Here is an 18,199-nt window from a genome sequence, read left to right as displayed (position 1 = left end):
TCTCAAATCTGGAATTCAGTCATCATAATTTATTGCACTGGACGCACTAGAAGTGACCATCTGTGAAATTCAGAGAACACTGAATATTATGCAGTAGGATCATTTTAAGAAGTTTTATTTGTTAACAACTGTTTTGGTGATGAGAACACAGACAGTAGAAACAATCATGTGATCCTTGTAGATGATTCCACGATAACTTCGAATAATTAGAGACAAACAGAAAATGCCATATTTCCATCATGTTTTTGTGAATTTGAAGATTTGAAGTTTCTTTTAATCACATTTAATCTCATTGCACCCTCTGGCTCTAATGTCACTGGACATCAGCTCGTAATATTTACATCAATTTAGCATTTTCTACGCTGATTGTCTAGAAACTTCATATTGCGTTAAGCTCAATTTCTCAATTCTAAGACAATGCTTGTGTCTTACCGTTTAATATTCTGCATACTATAAGAATGATTTATTCAGGGTTGCGGTCATGATTTTGATGTCTCTGTTCCCACCACTCAAGTGCTGACAGTTAACCACAAAAATGTGTATTTTTGGTCACAATGATGATCAAAATGACACAGCGGAGGAGCAGATCCAGACGGGAAGAGGGAGGAAGGGGTTCCTTATCACTAGCGGGAAGAGTTGGAACTAGAGCGTGACCGGTGGCGGCGGCGCCCGGGTGAACGAGACCTGCGACGCACTGGAGAACGTCGCCGTGGAGACCGAGACCTAAGAGAGAAACAAACGAAGTCAAAAGGCGAAAATGATCAAAAAGAACAAGATTAGAGACCCGGTACTCATCACATGCTGCTCACCTTCTCCTCATTCTAGGTGGACTGCGTCGCCACATTGGTGGTGGGGGAGGCATCCTGCGGGGCGGGGACAGCCTGCGAGGGGGAGGACGCACTGTGGGAGTCAGCACAGCTGTGACTGTGATCTCCTGACCGTCGATCTGACCTGAGAGGAAAAAAACATTATACAATCAGACAGAAGAGGGCGCCAAATTAACTTTTTTCCTGCAGTGTGACAGCAACAAAGTGGTTTCTGATTGGTGTATGGTGATGGAAAAGGGTCAGGAAGGTCCCTCAGTCTATCAGGATTTGTCACTTCGACAACTGACTTTGTGTCTGTCACCTACTGAGACTGCATCACTGTGTCCCAGGTGATATTTTCACATCCTCTGGGACAACAGGCCAAGCTTTATTTCGAGCACTGATACAGAACATGGCTGTAACACACAATCTGTTTACTTTCAGTCTTTCATGTTCATGTTCCTCCACATTGCCTTACCTCCATCCATGTGTTTCAGGGCCTTCTCCGCCTCCTCGGGCGTCTCAAACTCCACGTAGGCGTAGCCTTTGGACAGGTGAGGGTGGACGCGGTTCATGGGCATGTCGATCATCTTAATCTTGCCGTAAGTGGCGAAGATCTCCTGGATGTGTTCCTACAAAGGCATAGTGGAGAACGCTTTTTTGAATTTGCCACATTAAGACACATTTATATAGAGTGGATCCTTATTTTGTCTCCTCCTACTCGGAGTACAAAACATCTGAGGAATTTATATCAAATGAGAACATCTTCAGGTAGATCAAAGCCAACCAAACAAGTCAAGTTAATATTCCAAAGAGAGGATTCAAACTTTATAATCAGATCATCATGAATGTAACAACATTCATGTGATTAATGACGTAATATCATACATGAGTCTTTTAAATTACTCATAAACAAGGTGAAAAAAAAGCCGTACATGGTCAACAGTGTGCTTAAGTATTCACCTTAATGACATTCCTGGTCAGCCGGCCCAGGTACACCTTGGTGGGTTTGGGTGTGGGGCTCCTACGTCGCCGGTCCCGGTCATCCTTCTTCGCTGATTTTGACCTGGAGTGACATTTGAATTTCAGTTCATATTTTACTCATTAAAGAGCTTATTAGTATGGAGGACAAAAAAGGACTAAAGCATACAGACACAGAAATGAATAAATGAGTAAACACAGAAATAGAAAAAGTGTTTCATCCATTAATTCTGCATTCTTTTTTTAAATCTATTTATACTTATGTCATTTATTGTCCTTTACATACTAGTGTGAGAGACTCAGACAGTCTTGAGTTAAACGTCAAAGCATGTCATAATGACTTCTCACGTACTTTGAGCGCGAGCGTCGTCTGTTGTTGTGTCGCTGGCGGCTGGGGCTCGGTGAAGAGGACGAGGAGGAGGAGGAAGAGGAGCGGGAGCTGGATGAGCCCGAGTGACTGGAGGCAGAGGAGCTGGAGCCACTGGAGGAACCTGAGCTGGAGCCTGAGCTGCTGCTGGAGCTCGAGCTGGACCTGAAACAAGAGCGAAATTCAGGATGATGTCAAAATGAACTCTTTATCTTTCTACTGTACGTGATAAGAAGAAACAGTCCTGTGACTCTGTGTGAAAATCAGAACATATAATACGATACAGGGAACAAGCTGATTGAAATCTGGCAGCGGCCTCTGACCTGCTGCTCCCACTGGAGGCACTGCGCCGTGTGCGGTTCTTCTCTCGGCCCCGGCCTTTGTCACCTGCTTCTTTCGCGGCTCCTGACTTCTCTTTACCTCGCTGTTTGCTCTTGTCGTCCTCCTTCCTCTTTGTCGGGGAAGGCGCCCTTGTTGGAGGTGGGTGAAGGAAAAAAAAAGTCAGAATTTAACATGCCATTTTACTGGTCGTGTTTGCTGTTTGAAACTTGTCGACTAGTAGGTAAACTCACAGGTTTTAATGCAGAGATATGAACGTATGGTACGGTGACAATGTGAAAACAAATACACTTGAAACAATGTGGAACAAATAAGATACCATATGTTCACATTTGGTAATAGACACGCAGGTGTTTGCAATGATGATAATTAAGGTTCAGTTCCATTCAGGTCAAACAGAGGCAGTGCTCCATGTTGGCTCACTGGAAAAAAGTCTCTGCTGCAATAAATGGAACTGGACCTTAATTAGTCTCATTGGAAACACCTGTTCTGATTAATCATCTTGGTCTCAATGCACAATAAATGCATTGTAACGGCCAAACACCTGCCTGTCTGAAGTTAGCTGGTGAGCTAATATTAGGTACTTAGTATTAGGTACTTATTGGTATTAATATTATTGCGCCCTGGTATTATAACGACGTTACACAGCAATAACAAACGCTCATTTAAATGGTGCGTTCACTTACATCTCCTTACGCGCTACTGTAACAGTCGCACACAGACCACATCACATTTCGCCTGGATTTAATCCAATCAAAAGGCAGCACGCACACAGGCAGCGCCGTGAGGGTGTGTGATTTCCCTCCGCAGTGACTGCCAGGTTTCATGTTTTTATTTTACCGCTGACAGCGACAACAGCGATATCTAAACGCTAAAACGAGTTGCTGCTGCTTTTCCATTGGCGTAGGATAACCACGTGACGCGCTTTGCTTGGTTGTTGCTGGGTCAACGAAGCAGAACGCATGGAGGCTAGTGATGGGAGTTTCGGTTCTTTTTAGTGAGCTAGATCATTTGACTCACCAAGAAGAGCCGGTTCTTTCGGCTCCCCCTACGGCTCTTCATGTTATCACTTATACCTTTTAATAATTCAAATCAAATCAAATCAAATCAATTTTATTTGTATAGCCCAAAGTCACAAAGTACATTTGCCTCAGAGGGCTTTACAATCTGTACAGGGAGTGACACCCTCTGTCCTTAGACCCTCGGTTCGAGTGAGGAAAAACTTGCCCACAAAAAACCTTTAACAGGGAAAAAAATGTGGAAGAAACCTCAGGAAGAGCCACAGAGGAGGGATCCCTCTCCCAGGATGGACAGACGTGCAATGGATGTCACGTGTACAGGACAAATTAACACAAACTATTGTACAATTACAATGACTGACAAAATGACAATGAATCACAATGAATGATAAAGATGATTACAGTAACAGATATGGTAGTAATAATGACAGTAATAATATATGTATGTATGTATATGTAATTCAGCCAAATTTAGCACTGTTGACTTGTGATCTGTATGTTTACACATCACTTTAATTATTCACTGAAGTATTCAAAACTATATATATATCAAAAAATTGCTGTAGCCAGTTGTTTTCATTGCACATGCACATCGGTTCTCATTGTTCACTTAAAAGAGCCGGCTCTTTGAACCGGCTCGTTCACGATCAACACAGGCATGGAAGTGATAACCTGACAGGTCATACTGAGGGGAAAAACACTATTTAAAAAAAAAACAGGAACCGGCTTTACTGTTTCTCCGTCCAGACCAGACCGCAAGAATTTTATTCTAGCAATATAAGACACTTCATGCACTGTATTTCATTAGACAATAAAGTTATATAACTGCTAAGGAGAGTTACCTGTAGTTAGGGTTAGGTCCTGTCTGAGAAGAGTGAAGGGGCACACACGTGTTTAACCTCAAGGACAGGCAAGCCCTCAGATGAACTGCACAGTCGACACTGAGGCAGAGGAAACCAGCAAACCCTCAGGCAGGACCCTTGCTCTGACTGTATGCTCTGCTGCCATCGGAGGCACCTTCCAGTATGGCTACAACATCTCAATTATCAACGCTCCTACGAGTTACATCCAGGTCTTCATCAATGATACCTACATGGAGCGCTGGGGCATCGGTTTGGACACCCCTCAGGTAACCCTGGTGTGGACTCTCGTCGTGTCTGCCTTCTCACTGGGTGGTTGGATAGGAGCCCTGCTGGCAGGGCCTCTGTCGGTCCGCTTTGGTAGGAAGAAATCGCTGCTTCTGAACAATTCTTTCTTGTTTGTAAGCACTGCGTTTGTGCTGACATGCAGGGTGGCGAAATTGTTCGAGATGCTCATCTTTGCTCGTTTTTTGGTGGGGATAAATGCAGGGGTGAGTATGAACATCCAGCCCATGTACTTTGGAGAAAGTGCCCCCAAACACCTGCGAGGTGCTGTGGCTTTTTCCTCCGCTGTTTTCACTGCATTCGGGATCTTCTTGGGTCAAGTTGTGGGACTCACTGAGCTCTTGGGTACTGAGCCTCTTTGGCCCTACTTGCTTGCGAGTAATGCTTTGCCGGGGTTGATCCAGCTGCTTACCCTACCCTGGTTTCCCGAAAGCCCCAGGTACCTTCTCATTGACCGCGGAGACAGGGAAGCATGTGTCCGGGCGCTTGGAAGGCTTCGCGGTGGAGTTGCTCCTGTCTTGGAGATTGAGGAGATGCTTCAGGAGCAGCAGCAGCAGAATTCTTCAGCCTTAGACTCTGGTTCTGCAGCTTCTACCATGACGCTCTGGACCCTGTTTAAGAATCGTAACCTGCGATCCCAGCTCAGAACCGTCATGGCTGCCAGTTCTGCCATGATGCTCTGCGGCAATGACTCCTTTTATTTCTATGCCACCTACATCTTTCTCGGAGCAGGAATCCCTCCAGAGAAAGTCCAGTATGTCACTATCGGCACAGGGGCATCTGAGCTAACTGCTGCTATCTTGAGCAATCTGCTGATTGAACGTGTGGGTCGCAAGTCTCTTCTTGTGGGAGGGTACTGTCTTATGTCTTGCTGGACTGTAGTCTTCACTGTAGCTCTTACCCTCCAGAGCCGTGGGATAGCTGGGATGCCCTACCTCAGCATGGCATGTGTGTTCGCCTACATCCTTAGCTTCGGCTTGGGCCCAGCAGGGGTGACGGGAATCTTACCAGCTGAGATCTTTGACCAAGGGGCTCGGCCGGCAGCGTACATGGTCGCTGGCTCGTGCATGTGGATCAGCTTGCTCTTGGTGGGAATGCTGTTCCCTTTTATCGTCAACAGCTTGGGGGGCTTCTGCTTTCTGCCATTCTTGGGTGTGTGTTTAGTGTCTGCTGTGTTTTTTGGGCTCACTTTACCAGAGACTAAGGGCAAGACACTGGGTGAGATTACTGCAGAGTTTGATAGGAAGAACGGAGTGAGGAAGGAAAGGCAGGAAATGCAGGTGGATGAGTCCATTAAGGAGCACTACCAGCTGGGTAATGCCTGCTCTTTCACTACCCTAACGCAAGATCCTGACCCTCACCCTGACCATAAGATTGGAGAGTGAAGTTTGACATGCTCTGGTAAAAGTTAAAATGAAACAGGCATTACCTTCATGGGCTCTTTATGCACCTGTATCGATTGATAGCCCATAGATGAAACAAATCAAAAGTGATAAATCCAAAGTGTTCTATTTATGATAAGATTATCTCTATACGAGGACTGATAATTTAGTATAACCCTGGTTTCATAAGCTAAGTTATAGTTTTGTTTCTGTTAAACAGGAGAAGAAAGTGTTAGAACATCCTAGTGAAGCAGAAGTCTTGATTTTAACTCAGGCAAGAAGTCAACTTGTGTTTAACTGAACACAAGATGCTCTTTTATAGACTTCATTAGTTACCTACAGTATGGTAACACAGAAAAGGTGTCATGACAGTTAACTGATACTCTAAAGTCATGACATGATAACCTTTTCTCTGCAAGGCAGCTCTCTCGTAGCATAACAGAAAAACTGTAACCAGAATGTGAAATTGCCTTTCAAACAGTAACATACAGATGTCTACTCTGTCTTCAGGGGAAATACTGGGAGGACGCCCAGTTAAATGTGACTAATTATTAATCAAAGGGAAACGTCACAAAACAACTCAACATTTATTTTTTTTACTTCAATCTGCTGCTTTTGCTCAAATGTATTCTATTTTGTTGTCATAGCCATGAATTCATGCCAACGTTTTGATCATCAGTTTTAATTGCTGTATTTTTATGAATTTTAAAAGAAGGTTTTATTGTACCGCTCTGCTTTATTGATCCCATCTTGGAACAATAAACAGTGAAGAGGTGGTTAGCAGATAAAGAGCTTGTAAAGCTGCTCTAGTCTTTCCTGACTGAAAATTGCACCAAGAGACTTGCACTAAGTAAATATGCTGGATCGTATACCTCAAATGTAGCCGCATAACTCGTACTCATACTCACTCAAACTATCTGAAGGTCTTGGCAATAATAGAGGTGTTCGCAGTAAAGTGGGTAATCATTTGAATTGCATGAATTTAGGGATTATCCACTTCTGCACTGGGTTGATAACATAGCGTGTTTTTTGTGTAATCTGATTGTATTCTGTATTTCACTGACATGTCTGTTCAGTCCAGTGGTCCATGCTTGTGTACGTTTCCTGTTCAGTGATCCAGATGAAAGTAATCCCCTGCTAGACTTAGTTTAGGGACTGGACTGTACTGTATTAGTCAGACTTTTATGTACGGTTTCTTTCTGACTCCTGTTACTAACAGCATGATCCAATTTAAACATCCCTTGAAATGCCTTCTGTGTGTACTTAAGACTGTATAATGTACATCAGGGGTGTCCAGATTTGACAATGTGAAAATGCCCGGGGGCCAATACTAATATATAAAAAATGAAAAAAATACTAATAAAAGTTACATACAAATGCACTGTTCTGTAACAATTTTGTTTTCATTGTCACAATTATCTTTTTTTTTGTGGCCAAATCTAAAAATCAGTTCTGCCTTTCTTTCACATCTGGAGTCAGATAACAAAGAATAAATTGTATGGAATACGTTAAATTTGCATGAAGCTGATACAATTGTGAACCTCATGTCCATTTTAAACATGACTCATTATGAGTAATGCAAAGTCTGTTAACATGTTTAAAACGTATTAGTCTTGCTCTTCTCTTTAACAAAATCATTCAGAAAATAATATTTTCTGTCACATCTACAGATATATAAAACCAGCAGTTATGTCCTTAAAGGTTCAAATACTTTGTTCCTAGCAGGCCTTTAATAATATATTATAAAAATGAAGCTTTGGGCTGCATGAAATCTGACCACCGCCCTTTGGACATCTCTGACGTACAAGATTATTAAGACGTATAGAGTATTTATGACTGCAGCTCTGCAAAGCGGTCAATAGATGTCGCCGTTGTCAATGTTTTTGGCTTGCTCTACTCCCTGTGCTCAAACAGAAAACCGTCTAATATAAAAGTGAATCACAGATGTAACACCCAGGCGAAGATGACACTTTTAAAATTCAACAGCTGTCATCTCACAACCCTTGCAAGCCTTCTGTTGACCATCTGCCACAGCCTCTGTATGTTCCCTTTTTCATTTATTCATTAATTTACATTTAAGATGCTTTGAAAGATGATTTTTTTTAAAATCAGCAACCACAAATCATATGTTATTCTTGCTGCATGAAGGTACTGTACTGTAAAAATCCCACTGGTGCTTTATTTTGTACATAATGAAGATATGTTTTGCATATTGTAATTATTTATTTGAATGATATTTGGTTAATGAGAAATACTACTCTATGTGCAACAATAAAAAATAAATATCCTGACCTATGCCGTCATCTCATTTGTGAGTCAGTTAGTTTAATGATGCAGCCTGGCTGATCGAACTGTTTTCTTAATTACATTTAATCAAACATTACTTTGGCTCCCCTCGCTCCACGCCACTTTAATCCAACAGCTCCTACCCACTCCTATTAAAGCTGTTAGCGTAATACTGTTTATTTATGGCAACAAGTGCTGTTTGAGAACATCTCACTCTAAAGAGGAAGTAAGGTTCAAGTGTGCTGTTTTATTGGGCTCAATTACATCATTTCAGCCTAATTGAGCAAAGTGTCCAGGCTGTTTGAACTATATGACAGGAAAATAGGATTTATATGAGTGTTTGCATCAGGCACGTAGGTTGTGTGTATGTTTGAGAGATAATTGCTTTAAAAAGCACTAGAAATAGAAAGTGAGAATGGTCAATGTTACGATGACAACAGAAAACTGAATATTTCTGCTCTTGCTGGCCTTCAGTTTGGCCTCCAAAATCCACTCGCCTTTAGCAAACTAAATTGCTAAAAATAGCGTTTGTGTTAAAGTGGTAAAAAAACAAATTGAAATAAAGGTTTCCAAAGAGATTCTCTACTAGTAAAACCAGCCTAAGCATGTTCCACTTACAGAGATACAGTAAGTCTAGTCCTAAGAGATGGACTGCAAAGGCGGTCTTTAAACACAAACATCAGCATTAGTAACTAGTTCATTTCTAAATACACACACATGGTGTTTTGGGGGTTGATTAATGATTTCAAGGATTCTGTGTGCTTATCAAAGCTTATAGTGAAAGCCCTCAGGGTTTTACATACACTGAACACAATGACTCATATGAACTGGGGAAGAGACCGCATCTCAATTGCTTTGAGTCTGGGAAAACTCTGAAGCCAATGGTGTAGTGGGTCTCACTTTGATTAATACCTTTGAGAAATGGGTTATTGGGTTATTCTCTGTCTTGCTTGAGTGTGAGAGAAAATTCATACCACTTTTATAGCCATCAAATAAAGCTACTGCCAGGAGACTTTTAGCTTTGCCAAGTATAGACACTAAGCGGGGACTTCCAAACACATCTAAAGTCACACAGAAATGTAAAATAACAGCTTGCTCACTTGCCAGCCAGAACTATTGCTAATTAAACTTCTAATTTATCGTGGGGTCAGTCATTCGGAATGTAACTATCGTTAGCTATGTCATGGGCATAGACAATATAAAACATGGACGTCATACCTATCATGGTTTTGGCCATCACCATCTTGGCACTGGTGCCTCTGCCGCCTCCAGGCTAATCTAAAAATGGGTGCTCAAACAAGCTGCGTGTAATGGCACCCACCTGTCAGTCAAAGCCACCATGAACTATAGAGACCAAAACCATTTTTTGTACCAGGCTGTTAACATCTTTATTTCATCTGTGAAGTTGGGCATTTTAATATGGGGGCTTATAAAGACTGATTTGTTGTGTTCCTTCCGCAGTCAGTCATGGAGGTTCCTTCTTGGTGAAAACATGAACGCTGAACATGAAAACATAAATCTAGTTAGAATGATTTTCTTTGTCGTACTTATAACACTTATTATCTCCAAACTGAAATACAATAACAATGTTGCATATGTCCTTTTCATCAGTCGATGAGGATGCTAACCTTTTGCACGGGATACGGAGCTTTAGCCTCTGTCTGTTAGCATATGGCGACCAGCTGATTGTCCCGGTTTAGCCTAGGAGTCATAGGCAAGCATCATAGGCCATGTCGCTCTTTCTGAACCTCTCAGTATGCTAAAAGTTGACAGCTGTCATGCTGAGAAGAAAATCGGACTTTTCTAAAGAGCACCAGCTTACTGCTCGTGCACCGAAATAATTGCCCACCACCCATGATGAAAATGCCTATGGTGCATGCATTAGCACATACATGTGCGCATGCATGACTGTGCGGTCTATTTAAGACCGCTTGGTTGTCGCTAAAGTTGGTCCTGCACAGCTAACATGTAGAGGTGAGACATCCTGGCTGGAATGGCTGGAATAACAAGTGAAAGGACTGTCGCGCACAGTCCGAATTGCGTCACCTAGAAGTGTCTTTAAATTTGGAGATAGTGTAGTGTTCAAGATATGACATTTGAGGTTTAAATTTTGACATTTGGGTAGGACACTGGTGAATGAAGCTGTGATATTGTTGATTACACTTCCTGTATTATGTATGACAGACAGCTTTACCAGAAGGTCATACATTTTTCATGAAAGAGATACACCACATTCAGCTTTTCGAATGTATTTCTGACGAATGTGTTCAAAGAGCTGTCCCTGTTCTCTTTGCTGTGAACCTCTTCAGTACCATGGTGCTTCAGTGCTTTTTGTCCTTTCTCGGTGGGTTTGGAGTGGTGGATGGTAAAAACAGGTGACAATGGGGGAAAGGGCGTGTTCCAGCTTGCTGCTTTTGTTTACGCCATCCTCCTTGACTTGAACAGTGCTGGTTTCCTTTGGCAACCAGAAGTGGAAGGCAGAAATACAGGGGGGAGTTAAGAGCCTTTCCTTTAATTGTACTTCCTGTTAGTTTCTATGAAGACACGAGAAGATGTTGCCATGCACTTGAGAGAGAATATGATGAGGAAATTGAGCAGTAACAGGACTTTATGAGCCCAAAAAAGGAAACAATATCAGGTGTTATTGCCTCTTTGCCTCTTGAGGCATACGTATATGCCCTGGACAAGAATAGTTTCTATATATAACCCCCCTTCATAACAAAATAGGCTGATGACGCTATTAAGAAGCAGACAGTGGGTCACAGTAGACCTGCCAGAGAGTCTCACCATCATCACCACTGTCTTTGATGTAAGCTGGCCAGTACCTCCAATATGAAAAGATTACATGTAGGAATTGAGTTCTTATTACTATTGAACCTTTTGTCTTGACAAGTGGGAAACAGGGATATACTTGTAGTTGTATGTATTCAGTATTGCCAACCTCACACATGATGGTTTGCTTTCGGTCCATGATCAAAATCCCTCTCCTCTCTGTGCTCTTTAAGCTGCACTAATCAATATTTTCATATTTACAATGAATAAGATAATTACATGCAAACTTGTAGAAACAAACTACAGTTCCTGGGACCGTTTTAGCATCTTTCAGCTCACTGTTTTAGTTATACATTCCATAGCTTTCCCATTTTGGTTCCATCTTAACACATTATTACACTTTCTTAAATTATTCAGTCTTTTTTATTTGTTTTTGCTTTAATTGAAAAGTTGCAGTTTACAAAATAATACATCTTTAATGAGACAAATTCAGCTTTAAACCAACAAGTATGAGTTTGGGTTGTGAATGTTAAATCAGATTTCTCGCCTACCCTTGAGCTTATTTTGGAAGCTATTTTGGAAAACTTATTGAAATTATTGAAGCACTGATATATGCTGCTTCTTTATTTTGTGCACGTTGTGTATTTTTGTGTAAGAGAGCATAGCATCTCATTTACAGTGCAGCTGTCTTTTATTGCTTTTGATACTGATCAAACAGCTCTTCAAAACGATTATTTCAACATCTCAAGGCTACTTTGTATTAGTTTCAGTTTTAGTGAGGCTTTTATATGAAGTGTTACACACGAATGGACTGTTACAATGACTATTGCTAATCTGCTGTCACAGCAGAGACTTTCAAGTTATTCACACTTTGCATTATTTAAACTTTAGATGGCTGATTACCTTTGATAGCTATAGACTCCAATAATTAACCAGAGTTCTTCAATGTTAACTTTTTTTTTCATTAAAACGAGATGTAATGTTAGCTTTCATACAATCTCAGAACCCAACAGCAATCGTCTTCCAATGATTTGGCCTCTGGGCATAACAGTTAATGCTTCTGGTATTCTGGTGTCTTCTGGTGGTCTCGTCAGCATAACTGGAAAATGGATAAGTGATATCTGGGCCAAGACCTCTTCTGTAGTCGTTTACTGTTTTGAAAACACATTTCCGATCATCTCTCAAACAAATATCTGGATATGATTGCAGATAACTTTTTAAAAAGCTTATAAAAATCTAAATTTATAACCAAAACCAAATAGATTTGGGTTCTGAGACTGCATTTTCACCAACCTACTTGGGCTACAAACGGAAACCAGAACACCAGTGCCAAAATCTTCGGTCTCTCGCTGTCAATTCTGCTTTGATATGCAGATATCTGTTTAGAGAGGTTAGCTGTATAGCTTCACTGTATCAAAAAAAACTTATAACCTGCTGAATTTGGAGCCAAGGCTGAACCATAACCTGCTTTTATCATGCCTTTTACAAGAACTTGTCCAGGGGTTTTGCATCCAGGAGCCCTAACTTCACTCAATCACAGTTTAACTGACCATTAAAAGATGAGCGGGGCCATACCACACAGATTCCATGTACCCATTTGTTGATTTATTGTAAAGACCAAGCATAGAAAAATGCAAAGAACAACCAAGAACTGGAAACTGAGAAACGCAAAGAAAACATGCCAAGGCTGTGAGTCTTTTACATTTCTGATTCTAGGTTCCAGCAATTGTTCGATGGTTTACGATCCTGTGTTTAATTTTGTTCAGTGACTCAGTGGGCTCAGAGAGTTTGTGTTTGAGATGTTAAACACAATATTAGTCTGAAAATCTCAAATTAATGTTGAGAAATGTGACAATATTCCAGTAAAGTCACCACGGCTGCCGTCACAGTTTCATTACAGGGAATAGCTACAGGGTTTGTCAACATGACAACATCATCCCCAGTCTGTCTCTCTGCCGTTCAACTTAAGGGCCTTTTTTCAAAATCAAATAAAATCTAAACTGCATCTAAAGCAGTGGTTTCCAACCTTTGGTGCCAATGACCACTGAGGTTGTCAAAACTATATTTACACATCATGTTAACTAAAATCATAGTTCCTTATCCTCTCTTTTTGTATAGTAATTTTCTCCATAATAGACTACATAGTAGGCCACACCACTATGACCTCTCAACCTGTATGACCTGTGACCTCCACTCTGAGTCAGTCTCATCAGATTAGACCATATCAGCTTGCCAGCCAATCAGAAGCAAGCATTTTTACTGACCATACAGATATGGATTCCGTTATAGAAAAAAACTACATTGTTATTTACTTCCTACGAACGACAACAGGACTTCTTTACCCACAAACCACAAAACATGACATCAGTTCAGTCAACGTACATCAAACCAAAGTTTTTCTCAGCAGTTGCCAGATTGCTTTTTCTGTAAAAAGCTATAATCTACAGCTATTTTCAGCAAGAGGATAAGCTGTTAGGTTTTGATTTGTAACTTTCGGTAAAGGCTATTGAGATCCCGTTGATTTGGGTCATTGTGATGCTTGACTTAAGGCGCTTTCACAATGTGATTGGTAGTGCACTTGTGCACTCTGTACACACTGCGAAAAAACCTTGTGGTGTGAAGAAAGCCATTGAAAATGGGTTTCAGAGCACCGTGCTGCGATTGCTATTCTGTCTGGAAATTAGACGCAAAATATGCAGCTTCATCTTAAATAGCAACAACTGTTTTTTAATGACTTTTGTGAATTTAGAGATTTGACACTAATCATTCATAAAAAAATCCATATATTTCCTCTATTTGAAGGTATTGCAGGTTAAAAATCAGTGCTGCTTTATCTGATAAGCAAGTATGCATGAAATTTTAAGCTGGGTCACTCTACATCACTTCAAAACTGCCTCTGTGTGTGTGTGTGTGTGTGTGTGTGTGTGTGTGTGTGTGTGTGTGTGTGTGTGTCTGTGTGTGTGTGTGAGAGAGACTTTGATCAGCAGCTCTTTCCTCGTGACTCTGATCTGTGTATCTGACAGCAGCGATGTCAGGAGGCATCACTCAGGGACTTTAGAGAAAATGTAATCTTATTTAACCAGAACAGTGATTTCCTGATGGCCTTTATTGACCTCTGATAAGAACAAGAGGAAAAAAAAGATAAATAATGAAGGAAGGAACATGAAGATGGAGCAAGAATGAAAGAGAAAAAAAAAAGCCATCTTCTTAAATGTCACCTGTAGATGAATACTTTAGAGAGCCGTCGGGTAAATCGACGCTTGCTCACTCTCACAACGTGACTGACACCCAGGAGAGGTCCAGGGCATTTCAGGGGGGCATGATTGATGCTGTGCAGCCATGAAGACAGCAGTTTCAACTTGAGCCCAGCTCCTAGGGCGCTACCCCACCCCTCATCCGGATAGCTCTGGATGTCATGACAGGATGATGGAGAAAAATCGCCTCATCTCTCTGTCTCCCTTATCACCCCTCACTGGGAGAGAATGCATTTAGCAGTGAGTGAAAGCCATTTTGAATATAATGAGGCACCTGGCACGCACTCAAACAGCAGATTGTCCTCCAATTTGGCCGTAGCCGTCATCAGCTCAGCAAACACCTTTCTGACTTGGTTTGCTCAGGGGCCCAAATATGTTTGGTGCCTGCATTGGCATTTGTGAATGCAGGGAGGTGATATTTTGTATATATACCATGTGTCAGCATACAGCAGCAAAAACACAGTTTAAACAATCAAACAAGAGCTGAGAGGCAGTTAGAGTGCAAGTAGAGGATCAGGGTATCTCCAAGCGACCATTTGCTAATCCTCCCCCAAACCACAATGTCCTATCGTAACATAGCAACTGTATGTGTGATGGGTCGAGCTCCTCCTCCCTCCTCTGCCTGTTTGGCTACACCGCCCTAATCAGTGATTCCCAACAGGTGAACCTAGATCACTTTCTTGTTCTCTTTAAATGTAGCTTCAGGCAGCCAGCGGTAGGTTTTGCCTCGTGCTCTCTAGACTCCACACTTGTCCCATGAATGACGACGTCTAGTCAAGGTATGCTTTTTTTGTCTTTCTATTGAAGATATTCCACATGCACATGTACTTAGTACCACCCTTGCATCTGTACAGATGCAAGGGTGTGACCTCTCCAGAAAGGAGGCACATACCTGTTGGTGGTAAGATCCTGTTTGGAGGATTCCCAGACAGATGGAAATGTTAAAGTCAGCTAGCTAGCAACAACTGGTGAATTTCAGTCAGAAAATTGAACTGTTGCTGGCTAGAAGTGAGAAACTACAAGTCAAGCACCCATTTTTAAGAATCTGTAGTGATATCCCACTGCCATTTAAGTTTTCATTTATGGGATAAGAACATAAAAACCCATTGAATCATATATAAAAATCTAAGCTGAAAAAAGGAAAGTGTTTTTCTTGCTTCATGAAATGTTTTATGGTTTTAAAAGTGATAAGGATAAAAAAAAAGTATTTAGATTTATTCTAAACAGAAGCTGCAAATTTAGGTTTTGTTACAAGGATTTTCCGTCATTTTTGTAATCCGCTTTTCGGTGGCAGGAAGAAGCCATTTCACTGAAAACTAAACCATTATTATAGACAGACACAATCATTCTCCACTGTCTTCATTTCCATAAAAGAAAATGAGCCATGATTAAGAATAAATTGGGTGATTTATAATTCCATGCAGCACTCAGATTAAAAACACATGAAAATCTTTCACTAGTCGAAGCAATATTTTATTTTCTATTCATCTGTTTATCCAGAGTTACAGTTCAGTATCGTAGCAGACTACAAAGGAATATGTGCAATGTACGTTTCTCCAAAAGTTATTGGCTTCATGCTTCAACTTTCTTACAACTTTCTCATGAAACTTTAAAATCTTGTGGTGTACCACTGAAATGTTAAAATCCTCTTTCACCATGATAACCATAGGACTAGGATCATGAAATATAGCCAATCACTGCTCATTGAGTGTGACAAGGAAATATTTCTATGGTGCTTTTGGGCTCTGTTTAATATTGAGTGATATGATATGAGTGAGAAATCAAATGTGTTTTCTAACTGTGCTGCCTCACTGATCAGCTAATTTTCATTAACTAAAAAATGCAGAGTGGGTTGGTGGCTTTTTAAAAGTTATAGCTGCTGACAAACTTTTATGATTTGTTATTTACTGCCTTCAGTGTAACATGTTTACACACACACACACACACACACACACACACACACACACACACACACACACACACACACACACACACCATTTGAAGGATTTTGTTGTGTTATGTTGTGTTTCAACCAGATTTTTTGCTTGCTGGTCTGGCTGTCTGTCATGTGGATAAGTAAGCCAGCCATGCATGCATGCATAATAAAGGCTGAGGGCACAAGGGCCTGGATACTATATCTGCCTGCAGAGATGACTTTTATTTTTTATTCATAATAAATCCCAAGATCGCAATGGAAATCAACCTTATTCGTGGATGAGAGTTGTAAATCAATACTACTTTCATGCCAGTGTATATGAAGGTTCATAAATGAAATCTGCATAAAGACTGGAAATGTGGAAAACTCTCAAATGAACCGGTTCTTTGTTTGTTTAATTCATGTAAAACTGAAATGTATAAACTGTGCGCATTGGCTTCCTCCACTGGTTTCCTGGCAGCATCACAGTGATGGTGCGACTCCAAGAAGTCGATGTGCCCAGTCAGAAAATAAATCTGTTGTCATTTTGGGACTTTTGCTGAATGACCTTTATCGATATTCTCATTGCATAATTAAGTCAGTAGAAAGTAATCTTAATAAAACTAAATAATAATCGTATAAGGAGTAAGTAAAAAAAGATCCAGGTGCTTACGCAGTGATGTATCCAGAACCTTCTTCATGATCACAGCCAGAGAAAACACCGTCATCCGGGTTACTTTAATGATTCCCCTAGCCTCATTTTTGCAGCGTCTTGTATAAATGTTCCCAATCAGGATGCTCAATAGGGCAGGAGTAGAAATTCCTCAGTATTGGAGAGGTTAGCTGGAATTTTGTGAAACAGAAGCTGTATGCAATGCCCAGGTCAGGCCCTCATTGATGTGGACACCAAGGTACTTGTAACTGTCTACATGAATACAAATATATATTGAGATCATTTCCTTCAAAGCTGTCACACCGGAAAACCCTGGTCGGATACAAATGATCTATATCAGGTTTATTAATGTGACACAACAAACTTTAAATACATAAGTCCAAACATTTCAGGAATTTGAAGCAATATGTTGTCAACAGATATATAAAAAAAGTGTCTGTTGCCCCTATTTAGATGTGACATGGCACTTAATGTACTGATTCAATCAAAATAATAACTTTTGCTTTTAACCACATCATTGCTGAGGCATAGCAAGAACTCACTCACTCAATAACTGCACATTGTAACTGATAAATGATCAAAACTCTGCTGAGACACAACAAATAACTCACAGTGAGTCATGCTACATAAAATCGAAGATATGTTTGACGCTGTTGGAGTAAAATGTTCACTTTTTTTTTTCTCTCTCGTGCACTAGAAAATTAAATACGTCTCATTTCATAGCAATTGCGTATATTTTTCTTCTCTGTCCGGTGAGGCTGTCTGGCTGCTTTCGTGTTACGCTCTTGCCCTTTTGTCATCCTCCCTGCCCAGACACCGGCCATCTGGCCATCCCCACTACCACTGGTATGCATTAACAGAGACTACCTCCAGCAGTAACATGGGCTGAGTCATGCACCACCGGGCTTTGGGATGAGATGAGTGGAACGAGTAGGGGAGGTCTTGACAGAGCATGTGAGGATTAGTGGGAAGCTGGGGAGAAAGAAGATGGGGAAAGATGTAGAAACTAGATAGGGGATGAGACAGTTGGGTGGAATGGGGGGTACTCCTGGAGTATTGATGAGTCACCAGAAAGCCTTCTGTTATCTCTAATCTCCAGCGTCATCCTTTAGCTACACCGTAGGCAGAAATGTGAACAAATGATGGCAAAGAGAATACTTTTAATGTGTGGAAAAACAAACAAACACAGCTATTAAGTATCTGAAGATATGATGTGCTGCTGCAACAGGAAGACAAAAAAAAAAATCTAATCACTGTGTG

The 18,199-nt window shown here is 41.0% G+C and overlaps 1 protein-coding gene and 1 pseudogene across 1 annotated transcript; one reads left to right on the top strand and one right to left on the bottom strand.

Moving 5' to 3' along the window:
* Positions 1–2: 2 nt before the first annotated feature.
* LOC104924145 (RNA-binding protein with serine-rich domain 1-B) lies at positions 3–3,327 on the bottom strand. The gene is made up of 7 exons (XM_019255705.2): positions 3,180–3,327; positions 2,478–2,624; positions 2,140–2,319; positions 1,770–1,872; positions 1,285–1,438; positions 810–951; positions 3–723 (listed from the first exon to the last, which is right to left on the bottom strand). Coding segments are annotated over exons 1-7 (828 nt in total). The 5' UTR covers positions 3,182–3,327; the 3' UTR covers positions 3–623.
* Positions 3,328–4,192: 865 nt separating this feature from the next.
* On the top strand, positions 4,193–7,396 carry LOC104924141 (solute carrier family 2, facilitated glucose transporter member 11 pseudogene; annotated as a pseudogene).
* Positions 7,397–18,199: the final 10,803 nt, after the last annotated feature.

Source organism: Larimichthys crocea, chromosome XVI (assembly GCF_000972845.2).
Source record: "Larimichthys crocea isolate SSNF chromosome XVI, L_crocea_2.0, whole genome shotgun sequence".
Taxonomy (NCBI): domain Eukaryota; kingdom Metazoa; phylum Chordata; class Actinopteri; family Sciaenidae; genus Larimichthys; species Larimichthys crocea.
This window is presented reverse-complemented; position numbering and strand designations above follow the sequence as displayed.

Excerpts from the sequence above, each read along its gene's own strand:
- LOC104924145 (XM_019255705.2), bottom strand. Across the intron at positions 952-1,284 it reads CCTGAAACACATGGATGGAG|GTCAGATCGACGGTCAGGAG; the intron begins GTAAGGCAATGT and ends TTTTCCTCTCAG. Across the intron at positions 724-809 it reads CCACCTAGAATGAGGAGAAG|GTCTCGGTCTCCACGGCGAC; the intron begins GTGAGCAGCATG and ends TTTCTCTCTTAG.